General features: G+C 45.6%; 1 protein-coding gene across 1 annotated transcript in view; it reads left to right on the top strand.

Moving 5' to 3' along the window:
• Positions 1-20,013, top strand: part of LOC124621979 (UDP-glycosyltransferase UGT5-like) — a 151,489-nt gene that overhangs the window by 112,283 nt on the left and 19,193 nt on the right. Inside the window, exons 4-5 of the mRNA XM_047147516.1 lie at positions 5,186-5,645; positions 6,113-6,335. Of these exons, the coding sequence (XP_047003472.1) occupies positions 5,186-5,645; positions 6,113-6,335 (683 nt within the window). The remainder of the gene's footprint in view (positions 1-5,185; positions 5,646-6,112; positions 6,336-20,013) is intronic.

The raw sequence follows: 20,013 nt of genomic DNA, 5'->3' as shown, positions 1-20,013 counted from the left end.
CACGTCGTAGTGACGTCAGGGGTACAGTCACTTCATTTATTGATACTTCCGTGTACTCTGCTTCAGTTTTTGTGTGTTGTTTGGGTTACGAATGTCGCATTTTCAATCTATGATACTAGTTCACAGCTGAAAGATCTACCGTGATCTACTTCTTTTGAAGAATGTTTAATCACTGATAAATTATCGGAATTATTAGATTGTAATACACATTTCGGTAGTCACAGCAATCATCCTCAGACCATTAAGCATTAAAATAAATTCGTTGTTTCCACTGTTACCTTTTTTAATAACGATCAATTTTTCAACTTAGGATAAATAATAATTTTATATCAGTATTTTAAATTACACATTAGATTTATGAAAACTAATTCTGGTAATATATCATAGAGCACAAAGATGTTCATATTTGCATGTTAACAGCACATCTGAATGTGTAAGATGTTTCACTATCAGTTTCCCAGCGTGGACGTTTCATCGGGAAACCAGGAGCATCTCTAGGGAAGAAATCTTCCCCTACAGCATTCTTGTGAATGTTAAAGAAATTCGAAGGTACAGATGACTAATGGTACAATATTGCTCTGGAACAATTCGTGAGGCATTCAGTTATTACTGTGCTAATATTAGGTCATACTTGTATAACAGAAGAACAATAGTAATGGATGAGTTACAAGCCTTCTTTATTATATACTAGATTATACAGGAGCTAGACTACACCAGAAACTCACCAGAGAAATACATATTCCTTCTCCATTATACTACACAAATAATGTTCAGTTGTGTAATGCTTTCAACGGTCGCGCGATACGTCTTTAATAAATTACTCACACTGCGTAGAATGAAGTTTTCAACTCTTTTCATGCCTGTGCTTGTTGTTATACACCTAGGTGACAAAAGTCACGGGATACGTCCCAATATCGTGTCCGACCTACATTCGCCCGGCGTAGTGCAGCAACACCACGTGGAACGGACTCAACAAGTCGCTGGAAGACTCTTGCAGAAATATTGTGTCATACTGCCTCCATAGCCGGTGCAGGATTTTGTCCACGAACTGACCTCTCTTTTATGTTCCATAAATATTCGATGGGATTCATGTCAAGCGATGTGGGTGGCCTAACCATTCGCTCGAACCGTCCAGAAGGTTCTTCAGACCATTGGTGATCGACTGTGGTCCGGTTGTATGACACATTATTATCCATAAAATTTTCTTCGTTGTTTGCGAACATGAAGTCCATGAATGGCTGCAAATGGTCTCCAAGTAGCCAAAGTAACCGTTTCCGGTCAATAATCATCTGGACCAGGAGATACAGTCCATTCCATGTAAACACAGTCCACACCATTATGGAGGAATCACTAACTTGCACAGTGCCTTGTTGACAACTTCGGTCCATGGTTTCGTGGAGTCTGCTCGAACCTTACCATCAGCTCTGACCAACCATAATCGGGGGTCATGCAAGCAGGACACGTTTTTCCAGTCGTCTAGGGTCCAACCGATATGGGCACGAGCCCAGGACCGAGCGAGGCAGCGCAGTGGTTAGCACACTGGACTCGCATTTGGGAGGGCGACGGTTCAAACCCGCGTCCGGGCATCCTGATTCAGGTTTTCTGTTATTACCCTAAATCGCTTGAAGCAACTGCCGCGACGATTCCTTCGAAAGGGAACGGCCGACTTCCTTCCCCATCCTTCCCTAATACGACGGGACCGATGACCCCCATGTTTGGTCGCCTCCCCCAAACCAACCAACCAACGAGCCCAGGAGAAGCTGTGCAGGTGATGCCGTGCTGTTAGCAAAGGCACTCGCATTGGTCGTCTGCTGCCTTAGCCCATTAACGCCAAATTTCGCCGCGGAAACGTTTGTCGTACGTCCCACATTGATTTCTGAGATTATTTCACGTGGTGTTGGTTGTCTGTTAGCTCTGACAACTATATGCAAAGGCCGCTGCTCTCAGTCGTTAAATGAAGGGCGTCAGCCACTGCACTATCCATGATAAGAAGTAATGGTTGGAATTTGATATTCCCGGCACACTCTTGTCACTGTGGATGTCGCAATATTGAATTTCCTAACGGTTTCCGGAAAAGAATGTCGCATGCATCAAGCTCCAACTACCATTCCGCGATCAAAATCCCTTGATTCCCGTCGTGCGGTCAGAATCATGTGGAAAGCCTTTTCACACGAATCGCCTGAGCACAAATGACAGCTCCACAAATGCACTGGCCTTTTATACCCTGTGTGCGCGCTACTGCCGCCATCGGTATATGTGCATACCACTCACTATCCCCTGACTTGTCACCTGAGTGTATGTCTGGATTTTTCAGTGTGCTGTTCTGGAACTGGGAAGACCTAACTACAGCCCTATGGGCGAATACGGCTCGTTACGTCAGTTCATCCGGCCCGCCGACAGTTCTTCAGTTTGCCTGATAAAAATTATGGAACACGAGACTTTGTTATACATTTCAAATTCAGATTTTATTTTTTAAAATACTACGAGGTCTTTATACGTGTGCAGACCTCTTGGTTGCTATGTGCCTTAAATATATGCTGTTCAGTTTTAAATTACTGTATATAGATGACACAGAACATCTATCGATACATTCAAAGTCTTCTGGAAAGAGATGCTCTGAGAAATGTGAGTCCGTGAAACTTAATTTAGAAATCTCTTCATGAGAAAGTTTTCTGGAAAAGAATCCGTCACTCGTGCAAGTTATAAAATGTGCACAAGGTGGCAGAATGGAGAAAACCTTTTATCGACGGCAAGTGTATCAAAGGGTGTGTTATGTAAGCAATAAATGATTAGTGTCCAAAGAAATCTGATTTCTTTAGAAGTATCAGCCTTTCTGCAACTTCAGTTCTGTGGATCGCAGAAGAAGTTGGAGGAAGAATAGTGCTACAGACACGCGAGAGGGCTAGAAACTTCTTAAACCATTTCCTGACGCTGGATAGGTTTACTGATCTCTCGAGTACGTCACAACTTCTCTTGTTCATTCGTGGTGCCAGTTTAGGCTTTCAGATAACGGAACATTAAAAAAATGGTTCAAATGGCTCTGAGCACTATGGGACTTAACATCTGAGGTCATCAGTCCCCTAGAACTTAGAACTACTTAAACCTAACTAACCTAAGGACATCACACACATCCATGCCCAGGGCAGGATTCGAACCTGCGACAGTAGCGGTCGCGCGGTTCCAGACTGAAGCGCCTAGAACCGCTCGGCCACAGATAATGGAACAGTTGGTATCCGTTTGCAGCATGTATGGCAACGACAATAGCAAAAGCTACTTTCATGAAAGTGGAAAAATTGTGCAAGAGTATAATTTTTAGTGGAATCAGCTTCGATGTGTTACAGCTGAGAGAGGAAAAAAACGTGGGTGGAGTGAGCGATGGTTTGCTGGGGCAGATCTGGGCTCTCGGTTCGTACACAGTATCGTACATAAGAAGGCGCTCTGGTGTACTGAAACCAGTCGTTTATGCTGCGAACTTCATTCGAGGCGTTGCAGTAATCAGTCAGTTCCAGGCTTCGGTTGCAGAAACTGAGTCTAAAATCTGTGACTTGCCTTATAACACAGCAGCGAGGTGGCTTAGTTGCAGTAAAGTCCTGTTTCGTTTTTTACAAGCTCCAAAGCAAAATAGATGTCTTTCTCAATGAACAAGATAGAACTCAGCCACAGCTATCGGATGCTACCTGACTGACTGCCAAAGTTGTCATTTTTGATCAGCGACAAGAAAAGGATAACGTCTTATGTGATCTCTACAGCATAGTCGGAGGATTTCGAAGAAAGCTGTTATAGTTTGTAGCACAACTGGAAGGGGAGAACTTTTCCCACTTTTTACTGTTTCAGGAAGTTTTATGCTACAATAACCGAAGACGTCAACCTCGATTTTCCGTAAAAAAAAATATTCGTGACTAGAAAAAGCATTTTTGGGGATATTTTCAGATCTTGGCAAAACTGCGAGTGACAATCATCTGTTCCAAAATCCGTTTGGCTGTAACCTTGATGATGTGCCAGTTGAACTAAGTTAAAGCGCACTGATTTGCATGCAAATGACTTGTCGAACGAGCAGGAAAACTTCTGAATTTTACCGCTGTTTAACTGATGTTGAGTTTCCGAAACTGAAGAAATTTGCTACTGGTATGGTATGCCCGTGAGCAAAAATTTTCAAAAATTAAGTATGTGAAGCCGATACATCGAAGGAAATCGACTGATGAACATTTCAAAGCAGTTCTTTTGATTAGATGCAGCAGTACTAAACCAACCATTGATGTTAAGTAGAAAGCATGACGTCACTTTCACAAATTTTATTGACGTTTTTGCTGATTAGTTTGTGAGATTCGGATATGTGCATTCTAGATCTGATGTAACTGTCTGTTTGCTAACGTCGCTTATTTCATAATTTTTTAGTAAATGTGTTGCTTATCCTTGTTTCCTATGCATTACATGCTTCCACCCATTACATGCTTAACTTAGTTTTTCGTCTTCTTTTCCCAGAGCTTTCGTTCTGGCTTGCAAGTATTGTACAGAATGACGCACTGGCATGTTTTCGTTATTTTGTCATTTATACGGTCCGCTGACAATAAAGTTTTGCGGCCTCTGGTCTAGACTGATGTAACAGACTTTCTAGAGCGGGATTCTTCGGTCATGTAGGGTAACTAATAATGTCGTTGGCGTGTTCATTATGCATTACTTAATGATTCATTACAAATCTTCCGAAAGTCAAGAATTAGGTAACTATTTAATCTTCCTTCTTCATTAAAATTCTTCATCAATTCTTGCAACAAGAATTCATTTCTCCATTTTCAAAAGAAAATTTTTCAACTGTGATCACCGGAATGAATGTGTCACCTCAGAATATTTGATTTTGCTTCCTGTTGTGTAAAGATATTCATTCTCATGCCAGCGATCAAAGACACACATGTTTGTAGAGTATTTGGCTGTGTTATTGTAAAGTCTTAAATCAACAATTTGAGAAGAAAAGCGGAAAGAAGTACACGATTCTAGATAGTGCATAACGAGTGAGACCTCCCATCTGCAACCGCAGCGTATTTTAATGTGGGAGTACAGACAAAAAGTATTGTGTGTAACAACAAAGAAAAGATTGTTACAGTGATATAGGAAAAACCGCAAGAAAAAATAGGCGATAGTACTTTATACAGTAGTAGTGAAAATGCTAATGTTCCTGAAACGTTTGCAGGTCTGAACATCGCTTCGATCTCGTAATCATCGAGAGGCTTCCGTATCAGTGCTACTACGGGCTGATCCACAAGGTGGGGTGCCCTCCGATGGTTGGCTTCCTGACACTACCGGCTATGGTGCCGGCCTACTACGCCATAGGAAACCCCATAAATCCAGCCTATCTGCCAGATGTCTTTATTGGGTACACCGACCACATGAATTTCTGGCAGAGGCTGTACAACACTTACTTCGTCCTAAGATTCCTGGTTTTCTGGCAGACCACAGTACTGCCAACTCAAGAATCAATTATGAGGCAACACTTCGGTGCAGAGCCACCTTCAGTCTACGAAGTGGAACGGAACTACAGTTTGCTGCTTTTAGCCGTTCATTCCAGTGGACATTACCCGAGACCAAATGTACCCAACGTTATTGAAGTGACGGGATTGCATGTACAGGAAACAACAAAACCACCGCCTCAGGTAGGTCTAACTAATTTGGTCTTAGATGCAGTATTACTGATGTATAAAACTAAAGTTGTAGTCTCTAAGACATTTTGGCTTCCGCAGTTTCTAACTTGTATGGTACAAAAGCGCACATTTGTCTGTCGCTCTGTATCTACTTCTCTTCTGTCCAATTAAGATAAACCGATCTGAATTTCTATCCGCTGACGAGAGATGGACGGTTAATAAGCTTGGAAACGGATTTTGTTTTCATTTCTGGCAGAACTATATTTTATCAAAAGCCCATGAGGTATAAATGTTGAAACTATTTGATCGTCAAATTTCCCCGCGCGAAAATATTATTTTACAACACTATTCATGAAGAGAAATGTCATAAAACAGTAACTTTTATAAACTTATTAAAAACGATTTTATAGATAGTTCGTCATAGAGGAGTTATGGAGTCTTCATGGAAAACTACAAATTTCTTTTGCCTTTGTGTGCAGGATATCAAGAAATTTCTGGACGAAGCCAAACATGGTGTGATTTACTTCAATCTGGGCTCTAACGTGAAAAGCAGCTCAATGCCAGAACACAGGAGACAGGCATTCATCGACGCTTTTAGAGAGATACCGCAGCGAGTGGTGTGGAAGTGGGAAGAAGAAACCATTCCCGATATACCAGATAACGTGCTAGTGAGAAAGTGGCTTCCTCAACAGGAGATTTTAGGTGAGATTACGCATCCACTTGCCTTTAACAATCAATGCAGTTGCAGTTCACAAAGGAGAGCCTTATGATCAAGACACGGACATCGGGTATTGGAAAGTGGAGTTTCATGGTTATCTTTGGTTTCTCGACACATCTGCCGTGGAACACTGATATGTTTCGTCATTCTTGTATAAAACCACGAGCTGCTATAAAACAAACATATATTTGCTACCATTTCCAATACATGTGATCATAATTAGCCAACATGCATAGCAACGAAGAAAATGCATCATATGCATTTGACGATCTATCATAGTAACAACTCCAAGGTTGTGTAGACGTCGGGTTTAGCAGTGGGTAGAGCCGGTGCAGCCTCCTCACCGCTGTTGCCCTCAGATCTTAGAGAGTAACACTCTAGTACTTAGACGTGATTCTCTACTGCACAGATCCATCCACAACGTAGAATACTTGTCTGTCGCAAGTCCACAGTGACTGAGCGTCTCGGTACTAAAAATGCGTGGCTCATCCCTGCATTAAATACCAACCTGCATTTCGCTGCCCTTAAAATCAAGTTGTCGCAGGGGACTAAAGTCTGTGCTGCCTCAGCTGATAAACCATGCTGCACGTAAATACTGCCCCGTCGTCGGATTAGTGAGGGAGCTACATGCGCGGATACAGCGCGGACTGATTTTTATCCTGAATGTACAGCAGGAGACCTAGTACGGAACCTTGTTGAGTGCCCAGCCTTCCATGTGGAGTTTCAGGAAGCGCACGTGCGACGATGAAACACGTGCACCAAGATTCTGTGTACGGAACACTGGTGTCACGCGGACTAGAAAGAACTTGTCATCCACAAACGCCGCTTCAAAGTCATCCCGTCGCTCGACTGGCTCTGTCACGTCTTCGACGTGCCTCAGAAGTTACTGGGTGCTTCTCTCAAGGTTAACTGCCCCTCGGGGGGGGGGGGGGGGGGGGGCAAACTCTCTGCATCCACGTGGTGGAGGAGGCACCTTTGGTGTGGCCCCTCGAAAATCGTCCACAGTGCAGGAAGCCGGCCGATAGGATGATAACACTTAAGAGCACGAAGATCTTTACCAGCCTTAGGTACGGCAACTTCCTCAGTAGGGCTTCCACACTGTCGGAAGCGTTGGTCAGCCCTATTGTGCGCTATCGGCAGTAGCCTCACCCAGCTCTGGCCTTCGGAAATGCTAGCAGTTAGCACGCTCAGTCCAAACTTCTCACATACAGAACTTCCTGGCAGATATCCCAGGCAACGAAGACCAAAAAGGCCAAATACGCGAAAAATTGGTGTGGTAGCAAATTTTTGTACAGTGGTAGGATGGAGTATCATGAATAACATACTAAAAATGCTGGGTGTAGGACAGGGAGTAACGAAGGTTGAGGACAGAGGGGTTATGGGAACACGATATATTCCAGGGAGAGTTCCCATCCTCATAGCTCAGAAAAGCCAGTATTGATAGGAAGAATCCAGATGGCGCAGGCTGTAAAGCATTCATGGACGTAAAGAATGTTGTTGGGCACCGTGCTCGAAAGGACTGAGCATGAAGGTGGGGGGCGTTTAAAGGTCATTTCTGTCTTCAATAATTCTAGCGAAAATGTTTCCCACTAAAACATTAATCTGCATTCATTTTTCTCTAGGGCTAATGGTATCTGCGTAGCAGGGGATGGAAAAATCACGAAGTACTAAAAATATTATTCTAACGGTTTAAAATCGATGTTATCTGTAAACGAAGTTGGTTAAAAACAAATATTAAATGTTAATGACAGACAATATTATGAAAACGATAGATTGATACTGGGATACAGGTGCTACAAAAGACTGCTAAACATGTGAGCTATTGGTCAAAAGCCCTCTTTTTAAAGTAGGCAACACGCGCAGATTCACGCAGCCCTAACTCTCACACACATGACCACAGCCTCTGGCCACTGAGGCAATACAGCAATCAACTGTTCATGATGAGAGAAGCAGTCTTGGTGGCGAGATTAAGTGTGAGGCTAAGGTGGGGAGGAGGGGGGGGGGGTAGCATAAGGTGCTATTTGTGGGAGCATGCAGGGACATGGTGGGGGTAGGGTAGGGCAGGGCAGGGCATGTAGATGCAGTCAGATGGTTCAGGCGGGGGGGGGGGGGGGGGAGGGGGGGACAGAAAAGAAGGGAAAAAGGAGACAGTGGGTGTTTTGGTGGAATAGAAGTCTAGTACCTTCCGCCGCGGAAGTCGAACACGCGGCAGAACAAATTGACGTGGTCAGCCTCCGCGGCGGCTATTCCGCGCGCGCAGCGGCTCTCGCGCGGCGAGGGCACCACCGCTAAGCAACGTGCAGACAGTGGCCAATAGCCGCTCTGCCCTAGTCCAGCCAGTCTGGTACTCGCTCTGGATTTCGTTTCTATCTCGGTGGTACTGCGTTCTGGTCGTTGCTCGTTGTTGACATTTGCCTAGCTCTGGTTCCGAGTGGATTTACGTTTGGTGTTTGGTGTTGTGATTTCCACAAGCCTCCGTTGTTTATCTCTTCCTTGTTGTGTCGCTCATAGTCGGTCGTGGCCGGTTGTTGTCATTTGTCGTTGGTGTCTCGTCTGACTCGTCCTGTGTTTACCCGGTGGTGCGTGCTCCACCGCCGGCGGCTTCCCCGCCTGGCGGCTCCGATCCGCAGCCCAAGGCGTTCTCGCTGTTGGTTGTGGTTACTACAAGAAGGCTGTGTAGTGATGGTATGACAGAAGGAAAAGGACAGGTGGGTGAAGGCCAGGGGCTAGCGAATGTTGAGGCCAGAGGGCTTATAGAAACGTATTGCAGGGAGGTTCCCAGTTGCACAGTTGAGAAAAGATGGTGTTGGTAGGAAGAATCCAGATGGCACAGAATGTGAAGCAGTCGTGGAAGTGAAGAATGTTGTTGGGCTGCATGCTGAGCAACTAGGTTGTCCAGCTGTCTCTTGGCCACAGTTTGTCAGTGGGCATTCATGTGGAAAGGCAGCTAGTTGGTTGTCATGCCCACATAGAATGCAGCACAGTGGTTGCAGCTTAGCTTGCAGATCAAATGACTGCTTTCGCCATGCCTTTGATGGGATAGGTGGTGCTTGTGACTGGACTGGAGTAGACAGTGGTGCGAGTATTTATGGGACTGGTCTCGCATCTACATCTGTTACACGGATATGAGACACGGCGCAAAGGGTTGGAGTGGGGATGGACAAGGATATTGTGTAGGTTTGGTGAGTGGCAGAATACCACTTTGGGAGGGATAGGAAGGATAGTGGGTAGGATATTCCTCATTTCAGGGGGTGACAATAGGTAGTCTAAACCCTGGTGAACAACATGATTCAGTTGCTCCACTCCTAGGTGGTACTTAGCCACAACAGGAATTCTCCTTTGTGGCAAGACAGTGAGACTCTAACAGTTGTTGGGCGAATGGAGAGATAAGGCACAGGAGATCTGTTTCTGTCAAGGTTGGGAGGATAATTTCGGTCTGTGAACGCCTCAGTGAGACCCCTGGTATATGTGGAGAGGGATTCTTCGTCACTTCAGAAGAGACGCCCATGGGTGCCATTGAGAAGTCTCCCTGCACTATATCCTAGGTTCCTGTAACTCCTATGGTCTCAACCTCCGTTAGTCCCTGTCCTTCACCCACCTGGTCTCACTCCAGCACTACATAGCCTTATATTCCGCGAACACACCCACAGTCTCCTTTTACCTCTCTATTTCTCTCCTCTGCCGCCTCCCCCCCACCTTCCCCAAATCTCCTCACTGCACATACCCGCCCTATGCTGCTTCCACCATGTCCCTGCATGCCCTCCCACAAACAGCACTTTACACCCCCACCCCTACCCTGCTATCCCTCCCCCTCCCGACTCTATTCTCCTCCTTAATCCCACCACCCAGACTGCTTCTTCCATCATTAACAGTTGCTTCCAGTACAGTCTCATTGGACAGAGACAGTGGTCATGTGCATGTGAGTTGGGCTTGTATGTGTTGTCTACTTAAGAAAAAGGGCTTTTGGCTGAAAGCTCACATGTTAAGCAGTCTTTTCGTTGTGCCTATGACTCATCTCCTCTATATGGTCATTATTCCATCCTGGATTTTCCGTTGATTGATATTATATGTTTGTACAATATCTATGTGCGGCAGAACCTTATTAACGAATAGATTGTTTTCTGGGGATGTAAGCATATGGAGAGAGGGTGTGGGTGGGGGGTGGAAGTGAGAAGGAAGGGAGGTCAACAAACTGTGGTCATGTACTTCACTGCCACAGATCACTTTGTGAACCACAAGTGAAGCATTGCGCGATCGTGGAGGGGGGGGGGGGGCATGGGTTACTAATAATACAAATGCAAGAAATGCACGTGGACGGAGTCTACGCAAATCTCTCTGCCGATGAAGGGAAATTCATTCTTACTCATCCTGTATAGCAGCTGCAGTGTCTTCTGGGAAAGTCAGTTTGTTCCACCAGGAGCACTGCTTGCCTTTCAGTTTACACACCTATACCTCCCGAGCATTCCCTGTCCAGTTCTCTTATGAACAGACGAAATAACTTTACTGTGCTTCAGTTTATATAGTGGAGTTATTTTCAGTTTATTAAATAAGTACTTATTTGCAGCTGTTAAGTAAGCTATTACGTAAAAACTTAGCAAGCAGGAGCTGTCAGTTGTCAACCACACTGTTGCAAGTGTAACATGCCGTAAATATGTAATTAACAATGTCGATTTCCCTGTCTCTACTACCAATGGCTGGAATTCCTTACACATCTTGAAGGGTATCAAACTGCAGCTCTTCCAATATGCGATGAGTCCCAGAGATGAAACTGTTTCCCTTTGCAACAAAATTAGTTCACCTCGGTGTTATATAACTTCAGATATTACACCAGATTACTCCTCCAGATTTGAACAAGTTCAGCCCCGTTCTAACAGTCACATTCACACCCACCTTGAAAAATATACTGTGGCGTGTATGGTGTAAGTGGCTTCACTGAGTGCAGCCCACTCTACAAGTGCGAGCAGGTCCTGAGTGGAAGATATTTATGCTATCTGGAACACATTAATAGTCAGAGAAAAGCTGTAACTTAAATGGCATCTCATTAATTCACCACTAACAACAACAAAACTGCACATAATTGACCCGATCGCGGAAACCTTTCCCAGCGACAATACAGTGGCCACTGACCACCATCATATTAACCACACTTCTCAGACATTGGTTATAGGAACGTGTTTTACATAGAGGTTCACATAAGAGCTGAAAATAAGTATTCATTTAATAAAGTGAAAATAACTCAGTTATGTAAACACGATGTCAGTGATGTTATTTTGTCTGCTCACATAAGATCACTGAAGTCTGCCTGTAACATGACAGGCGAGTGACGCTCTTGGTGGGGAAAATCGCCTTTCTCGGAAAGACGCTGCAGCTGTAGTAAAGGATGACTAAGACCCGTGGTCTAGGGAAGCCGGCACGGTAGCTCAGCGTGTTCGGTCAGAGAGCTGGTTGGTCTCTCTAATAAAAAAAACTGAGTATAAGGATCAACAAACGAACTTTAACGGATGTCATGGGACGTCCGCAGCGACCAAACACATCGATCAACGACGAACGAAATGCAAAAAAAAAAAAAAAAAAGGGGGGTAGCGTCTTTGATTCATAATCAAAACGTCTTCGGTCCCGGGTTCGATCCCCGCCACTCCCTAAATTTTGATAAATAATCAGCATTGGCAGCCGAAGACTTCCGGCATAAGAAGTCAGCCTCATTCTGCCAGCGGCCTTGTCAAAGAGGGCGGAGGAGCGGATAGATGTTCAGGGCACTCTCTTGTCCTAGGGGTGGGAAATTGCCCCTATAGGCGGAAGAATCAGCAATGCTCAACGACATGAGGATGCAAAAGGCAATGGAAACCATTGCATTAAAGACACGTAACGTGTATCCACAGGACATGTGGCCTGTAATTGAAGAAGTGTCATGATGATCTCTCCATTGGCAAAAGATTCCGGAATAGTCCCCCATTCGGATCTCAGGGAGGGGACTGCCAAGGGGGACGTTACCATGAGAAAAGGACTGAATAATCTACGAAAGGATAACGTTCTACGAGTCGGGGCGTGGAATGTCAGAAGCTTGAACATGGTAGGGAAACTAGAAAATCTGAAAGGGGAAATGCAAAGGCTCAATCTAGATATAGTAGGGGTCAGTGAAGTGAAGTGGAAGGAAGACAAGAATTTCTGGTCAGATGAGTATCGGGTAATATCAACAGCAGCAGAAAATGGTATAACAAATGGTTCAAATGGCTCTGAGCACTATGGGACTCAACTGCTGTGGTCATCAGTCCCCTAGAACTTAAAACTACTTAAACCTAACTAACCTAAGGACATCACACACATCCATGCCCGAGGCAGGATTCGAACCTGCGACCGTAGCAGTCGCACGGTTCCGGACTGCGTGCCTAGAACCGCGAGACCACCGCGGCCGGCGTGGTCTAACAGGAGTAGGGTTCGTTATGAATAGGAAGGTAGGGCAGAGGGTGTGTTAATGTGGACAGTTCAGTGACCGGGTTGTTCTAACCAGAATCGACAGCAGACCAACACCGACAACGATAGTTCAGGTATACATGCCGACGTCGCAAGCTGAAGATAAACAGATAAAGTATATGAGGATACTGAAAGGGTAATGCAGTATGTAAAGGGGGACGAAAATCTAATAGTCATGGGCGACTGGAATGCAGTTGTAGGGGAAGGAGTAGAAGAAAAGGTTACAGGAGAATATGGGCTTGGGACAAGGAATGAAAGAGGAGAAAGACTAATTAAGTTCTGTAACAAGTTTCAGCTAGTAATAGCGAATACCCTCTTCAAGAATCACAAGAGGAGGAGGTATACTTGGAAAAGGCCGGGAGATACGGGAAGATTTCGATCAGATTACATCATGGTCAGACAGAGATTCCGAAATCAGATACTGGATTGTAAGGCGTACCCAGGAGCAGATATAGACTCAGATTACAATATAGTAGTGATGAAGAGTAGGCTGAAGTTCAAGACATTAGTCAGGAAGAATCAATACGCAAAGAAGTGGGATACGGAAGTACTAAGGAATGACGAGATACGTTTGAAGTTCTCTAACGCTATAGATACAACAATAAGGAATGGCACAGTAGGCAGTACAGTTGAAGAGGAATGGACATGTCTAAAAAGGGCCATCACAGAAGTTGGGAAGGAAAACGTAGGTACAAAGAAGGTAGCTGCGAAGAAACCATGGGTAACAGAAGAAATACTTTAGTTGATTGATGAAAGGAGGAAGCACAAAGACGTTCAGGGAAAATCAGGAATACAGAAATACAAGGCGCTGAGGGATGAAATAAATAGCAAGTGCAGGGAAGCTAAGACGAAATAGCTGCAGGAAAAATGTGAAGACATCGAAAAACATATGATTGTCGGAAGGACAGACTCAGCATACAGGAAAGTCAAAACAACCGTTGGTGACATTACAAGCAACGGTGGTGACATTAAGAGTGCAACGGGAATTCCACTGTTAAATGCAGAGGAGAGAGCAGATAGGTGGAAAGAATACATTGAAAGCCTCTATGAGGGTGAAGATTTGTCTGATGTGATAGAAGACGAAACAGGAGTCGATTTAGAAGAGATAGGGGATCCAGTATTAAAATCGCAATTTAAAAGAGCTTTGGAGGACTTACGGTCAAATAAGGCAGAAGGGATAGATAACATTCCATCAGAATTACTAAAATCATTGGGGGAAGTGGCAACAAAACGACTATTCACGTGGTGTGTATAATATATGAGTCTGGCGACATACCATCTGACTTTCGCAAAAGCGTCATCCACACAATTCCGAAGACGGCAAGAGCTGACATGTGCGAGAATTATCGCACAATCAGCTTAACAGCTCGTGCATCGAAGCTGCTTACAAGAATAATATACAGAAGAATGGAAAAGAAAATTGAGAATGCGCTAGGTGACAATCAGTTTGGCTTTAGGAAAAGTAAAGGGACGAGAGAGGCAATTCTGACGTTACGGCTAATAATGGAAGCAAGGCTAAAGAAAAATCAAGACACTTTCATAGGATTTGTCGACCTGGAAAAAGCGTTCGATAATATACACTCCTGGAAATTGAAATAAGAACACCGTGAATTCATTGTCCCAGGAAGGGGAAACTTTATTGACACATTCCTGGGGTCAGATACATCACATGATCACACTGACAGAACCACAGGCACATAGACACAGGCAACAGAGCATGCACAATGTCGGCACTAGTACAGTGTATATCCACCTTTCGCAGCAATGCAGGCTGTTATTCTCCCATGGAGACGATCGTAGAGATGCTGGATGTAGTCCTGTGGAACGGCTTGCCATGCCATTTCCACCTGGCGCCTCAGTTGGACCAGCGTTCGTGCTGGACGTGCAGACCGCGTGAGACGACGCTTCATCCAGTCCCAAACATGCTCAATGGGGGACAGATCCGGAGATCTTGCTGGCCAGGGTAGTTGACTTACACCTTCTAGAGCACGATGGGTGGCACGGGATACATGCGGACGTGCATTTTCCTGTTGGAACAGCAAGTTCCCTTGCCGGTCTAGGAATGGTAGAACGATGGGTTCGATGACGGTTTGGATGTACCGTGCACTATTCAGTGTCCCCTCGACGATCACCAGTGGTGTACGGCCAGTGTAGGAGATCGCTCCCCACACCATGATGCCGGGTGTTGGCCCTGTGTGCCTCGGTCGTATGCAGTCCTGATTGTGGCGCTCACCTGCACGGCGCCAAACACGCATACGACCATCATTGGCACCAAGGCAGAAGCGACTCTCATCGCTGAAGACAACACGTCTCCATTCGTCCCTCCATTCACGCCTGTCGCGACACCACTGGAGGCGGGCTGCACGATGTTGGGGTGTGAGCGGAAGACTGCCTAACGGTGTGCGGGACCGTAGCCCAGCTTCATGGAGACGGTTGCGAATGGTCCTCGCCGATACCCCAGGAGCAACAGTGTCCCTAATTTGCTGGGAAGTGGCGGTGCGGTCCCCTACGGCACTGTGTAGGATCCTACGGTCTTGGCGTGCATCCGTGCGTCGCTGCGGTCCGGTCCCAGGTCGACGGGCACGTGCACCTTCCGCCGACCACTGGCGACAACATCGATGTACTGTGGAGACCTCACGCCCCACGTGTTGAGCAATTCGGCGGTACGTCCACCCGGCCTCCCGCATGCCCACTATACGCCCTCGCTCAAAGTCCGTCAACTGCACATACGGTTCACGTCCACGCTGTCGCGGCATGCTACCAGTGTTAAAGACTGCGATGGAGCTCCGTATGCCACGGCAAACTGGCTGACACTGACGGCGGCGGTGCACAAATGCTGTGCAGCTAGCGCCATTCGACGGCCAACACCGCGGTTCCTGGTGTGTCCGCTGTGCCGTGCGTGTGATCATTGCTTGTACAGCCCTCTCGCAGTGTCCGGAGCAAGTATGGTGGGTCTGACACACCGGTGTCAATGTGTTCTTTTTTCCATTTCCAGGAGTGTAAAATGGTGCAAGCTGTTCGAGATTCTGAAAGAAGTAGGGGCAAGCTATAGGGAGAGACGGGTCATATAAATATGTACAACAACCAAGAGGGAATAATATGAGTGGACGATCAAGAACGAAGTGCTCGTATTAAGAAGGGTGTAAGACAAGGCTGTAGCCTTTCGCCCCTACTCTTCAATCTGTACATCGAGGAAGCAATGATGGAAATAAAAGAAAGGTTCAGGAGTGGAATAAAAATACAAGGTGAAAGGATATCAATGAAACGATTCGCTGATGACATTGCTATCCTGAGTGAAAGTGAAGAAGAATTAAATGATCTGCTGAACGGAATGAACAGTCTAATGAGTACACAGTATGGTTTGAGAGTAAATCGGAGAAAGACGAAGGTAATGAGAAGTAGTAGAAATGAGAACAGCGAGAAACTTAACATCAGGATTGATGGTCACGAAGTCAATGAAGTTAAGGAATTCTGCTACCTAGGCAGCAAAATAACCGATCACGGACGGAGCAAGGTGGACATAAAAAGCAGACTCGCTATGGCAAAAAAGGCATTTCTGGCCAAGAGAAGTCTACTAATATCAAATACCGGCCTTAATTTGAGGAAGAAATTTCTGAGGATGTACGTCTGGAGTACAGCATTGTATGGTAGTGAAACATGGACTGTGGGAAAACCGGAACAGAAGAGAATCGAAGCATTTGAGATGTGGTGCTATAGACGAATGTTGAAAATTAGGTGGACTGATAAGGTAATGAATGAGGAGGTTCTACGCAGAATCGGAGAGGAAAGGAATATGTGGAAAACACTGATAAGGAGAAGGGACAGGATGATAGGACATCTGCTAAGACATAAGGGAATGACTTCCATGGTACTAGAGGGAGCTGTAGAGGGCAAAAACTGTAGAGGAAGACAGAAATTGGAATACGTCAAGCAAATAATTGAGGACGTAGGTTGCAAGTGCTACTCAGAGATGAAGAGGTTAGCACAGGAAAGGAATTCGTGGCGGGCCGCATCAAACCAGTCAGTAGACTGATGACAAAAAAAAATACTCATTCCCCTCTAACAGAGTAGAATAGTGTGCAGAGATGTATGTAGACTCATTCCAATATGCGTTTCTTGCGTTAGTACTATTAGTTCAAAAAATGGTGCAAATGGCTCTGAGCAATATGGGACTTAACTTCTGAGGTCATCAGTCTCCTAGAACTTAGAACTACTTATAACTAAATAACCTAAGGACATCGCACACATCCATTCTCGAGGCAGGAGTCGAGCCTGGGACTGTAGCGGTCGCGCGGTTCCAGATAGTAGCGCCTAGAACCGCTCAGCCAACCCGCCCGGCAGTACTATTAGTAGCTCATATCTGTATTCCACATAGTGTTAACGCACTTTCTGGAACATAAAACAGCTTTGAGAATTTTATATAGTGTCTAAACCAAGACGCTGTTTCTTCGCTCAAGCTGGAACCAGCTTGGGGTGGGTGACTGTGGCGCAAAAAAAAAAAAAAAAAAAAAAAAAAAAGCAATGGCGATAGTGTGTTGGGCGTCCTGTCACGTTGGTCCATTTCAGCCATCGCGGCAAATAGTTTTCCTGCTCGTTACAGATACGCAGATACGGATCTCGCAGGAAGGCCGACGAAATAACGTTACGTGGAAACCTGCAGAATCACGCAAACGCAGTCGTGTCTCTTCAAATTACTTCATGCAATCAGATACCAATGAACTCGGTACCCAGCCGCTTTCAGCCCTCTTTTATAATCATCAAATTGATTGCAGTGCTTACTTAACTAGATACAAGTGTTCTAATTGCATACGTCAACATGACCTGAATATATAAAGTATAAGAAAGGCGAGGCCAAAGGACTTGCCGTATTTCATTATCCGCGCACCGTGTTGCCAGTGGTTCGTAATGGACGCTGTGGAACGTCGGCACAGCATTGTGAAACGCCCTGTAGTTGCTTCTCGTGACATAGTGGAGTAGAGAGGTTGGCAAATCACCTGCTAACTCTTTAGTTTGCAGACCTATGAAGGAGGGAAGTGCATGACCACAATCCAGCGATCTACCTTCCGTCGCACTTCCACCCTCCACCTGACCCTCCCCCCTCTCCCCTCCCCCATCGTCACCACCCATTCACATAACCCAGAACACATTTCATCCCTTAAGACGGCTCTATTGCACTTAAATGAGATACCGACATTCAATATTAATCCTCAAACCATTGCATTTAACAGTGAACATTAATGTTATACCATTAAAACACTCTTAATAATTTACGATTTTTCCGGCGCCTACAACACGAAAACGGTTAGGCGTAGAGAAGAATATATTATAGGAATTGTTTTGTATGAAATTGAATGTAATTTAGTTTATTACTGGGAAACATTTTCTCTAGAAGCCGCTGCAAGGAAAACATTAAAAAATGGACATTTTAACGCCCCCCGCCCCCACTAACATCCCACCGGTTGGGATTTTAGTGTCATGAAACACGTAGAGCCAGCCGTGCTGGACGAGCGGTTCTAGACGCTACAGCCTGTTACCACGCGACCGCTACGGTTGCAGGCTCGAATCCTGTTTCGGGCATGGATGTGTGTGATGTCCTTACGATAGTTACGTGTAAGTAGTTCTAAGTTCTAGGGGACTGATGACCTCAGAAGTTAAGTCCCATAGTGCTCAGAGCCAAACACGTAGACACGCTCACCTACCACAGTGCAAAAATTGGCGACCACACCAAATTTTTACGGTAATTTTTCTTCTTTAACTGAACTAAGGTTAAACCTTGCCAGGTTATGTCATACAGTCCCAATATGACACACTACAGAGTGACCTTTTCCACCGTGTACAAACTCTAGGCTTTGATCGATGAGAGGATACGGAACAAAAAACGTATAATGACTTATGTCCGGAAATGCATGGTTTCCATGCTAGAGACTACATAGTCAATCATACTTTGTTACAGAGACTGTGCCGGCCGGGGTGGCCAAGCGGTTCTGGGCGCTACAGTCTAGAGCCGCGCGACCGCTACGGTCGCAAGTTCGAATCCTGCCTCGAGCATGGATGTGTGTGATGTCAAATGGTTCAAATGGCTCTGAGCACTATGGGACTTAACTTCTATGGTCATCAGTCCCCTAGAACTTAGAACTACTTAAACCTAACTAACCTAAGGACAGCACACAACACCCAGCCATCACGAGGCAGAGAAAATCCCTGACCCCGCCGGGGATCGAACCCTGGAACCCGGGCGTGGGAAGCGAGAACGCTACCGCACGACCACGAGATGCGGGCTGTGTGATGTCGTTAGGTTAGTTAGGTTTAAGTAGTTCTAAGTACTAGGGGACTGATGACCTCAGCAGTTAAGTCCCATAGGGCTCAGAGCCATTTTTTGAACAGAGACTGTGGCCTCATACCATACAACAACAATTACAGTATGAATGGTTTCCTCCTAGAGGGCGCATATGTGATGCCCTGGCGCCCTCTCCTGCCATAGTAATTGGTAATATTGTGTTCGATTCACCTCTCTTGCTTGTAGTGGATGTGATTAAGCGTTGTACACAATGGTTCCGTATTCTAGCCGTGAGCTTACCGATATGGCGTTTACTTACGGAGCAAGGACGTGTCAGGAGGTCTATCACCGCCGACAACCACCACAGCATTCAATGTCTGTCTGAGACAGGGTCGTTTCGGGAAGCAGTAAATCATGATGAACCAACCCGAAACGTTCGGACACCAGACTTGGAAGAAAATGTGATCAACATCGTCGAAGGCGACCGCCGTGTCAGTGCCAAGCAGTTGGCTCGCCAGTACAGCGTAAATCAGACGACCGTGTGCAACATTCTCCATGATAGTTGTTACTACCCTTATCACTTACAGCGTATGCAGGGCTTCCGAGAGACAGACTTCCCATATCGGCAGCAGTTTTGTCACTGGTTTCTTCACCAGGCAACCACGATGCCGGGATTTGTGTCATCCACCCTATTCACAAATGAGGCACCTTTACGTGGAGTGGTATCTTCAACTTTCGTAACAGTCATCTGTGGGATGGTTTGCAGAACTCCCGTGGTGTGGTGACAGTGAATCATCAGCATCGCTGCAGCCGTAATGTGTGGGCCGAGATAATTGGCGACCTATTTTGGGACCAGTCTGCCTTCCAAGTCGCCTAAGAGGCCGGAACTACCGGTGTTGCTTGCGGGTGACTTT

This window comes from Schistocerca americana, chromosome 7, assembly GCF_021461395.2.
Source record: "Schistocerca americana isolate TAMUIC-IGC-003095 chromosome 7, iqSchAmer2.1, whole genome shotgun sequence".
NCBI lineage: Eukaryota > Metazoa > Arthropoda > Insecta > Orthoptera > Acrididae > Schistocerca > Schistocerca americana.
The sequence above is the reverse complement of the archived record's forward strand: the minus strand, read 5'-3'. Positions and strand labels throughout refer to the sequence as shown.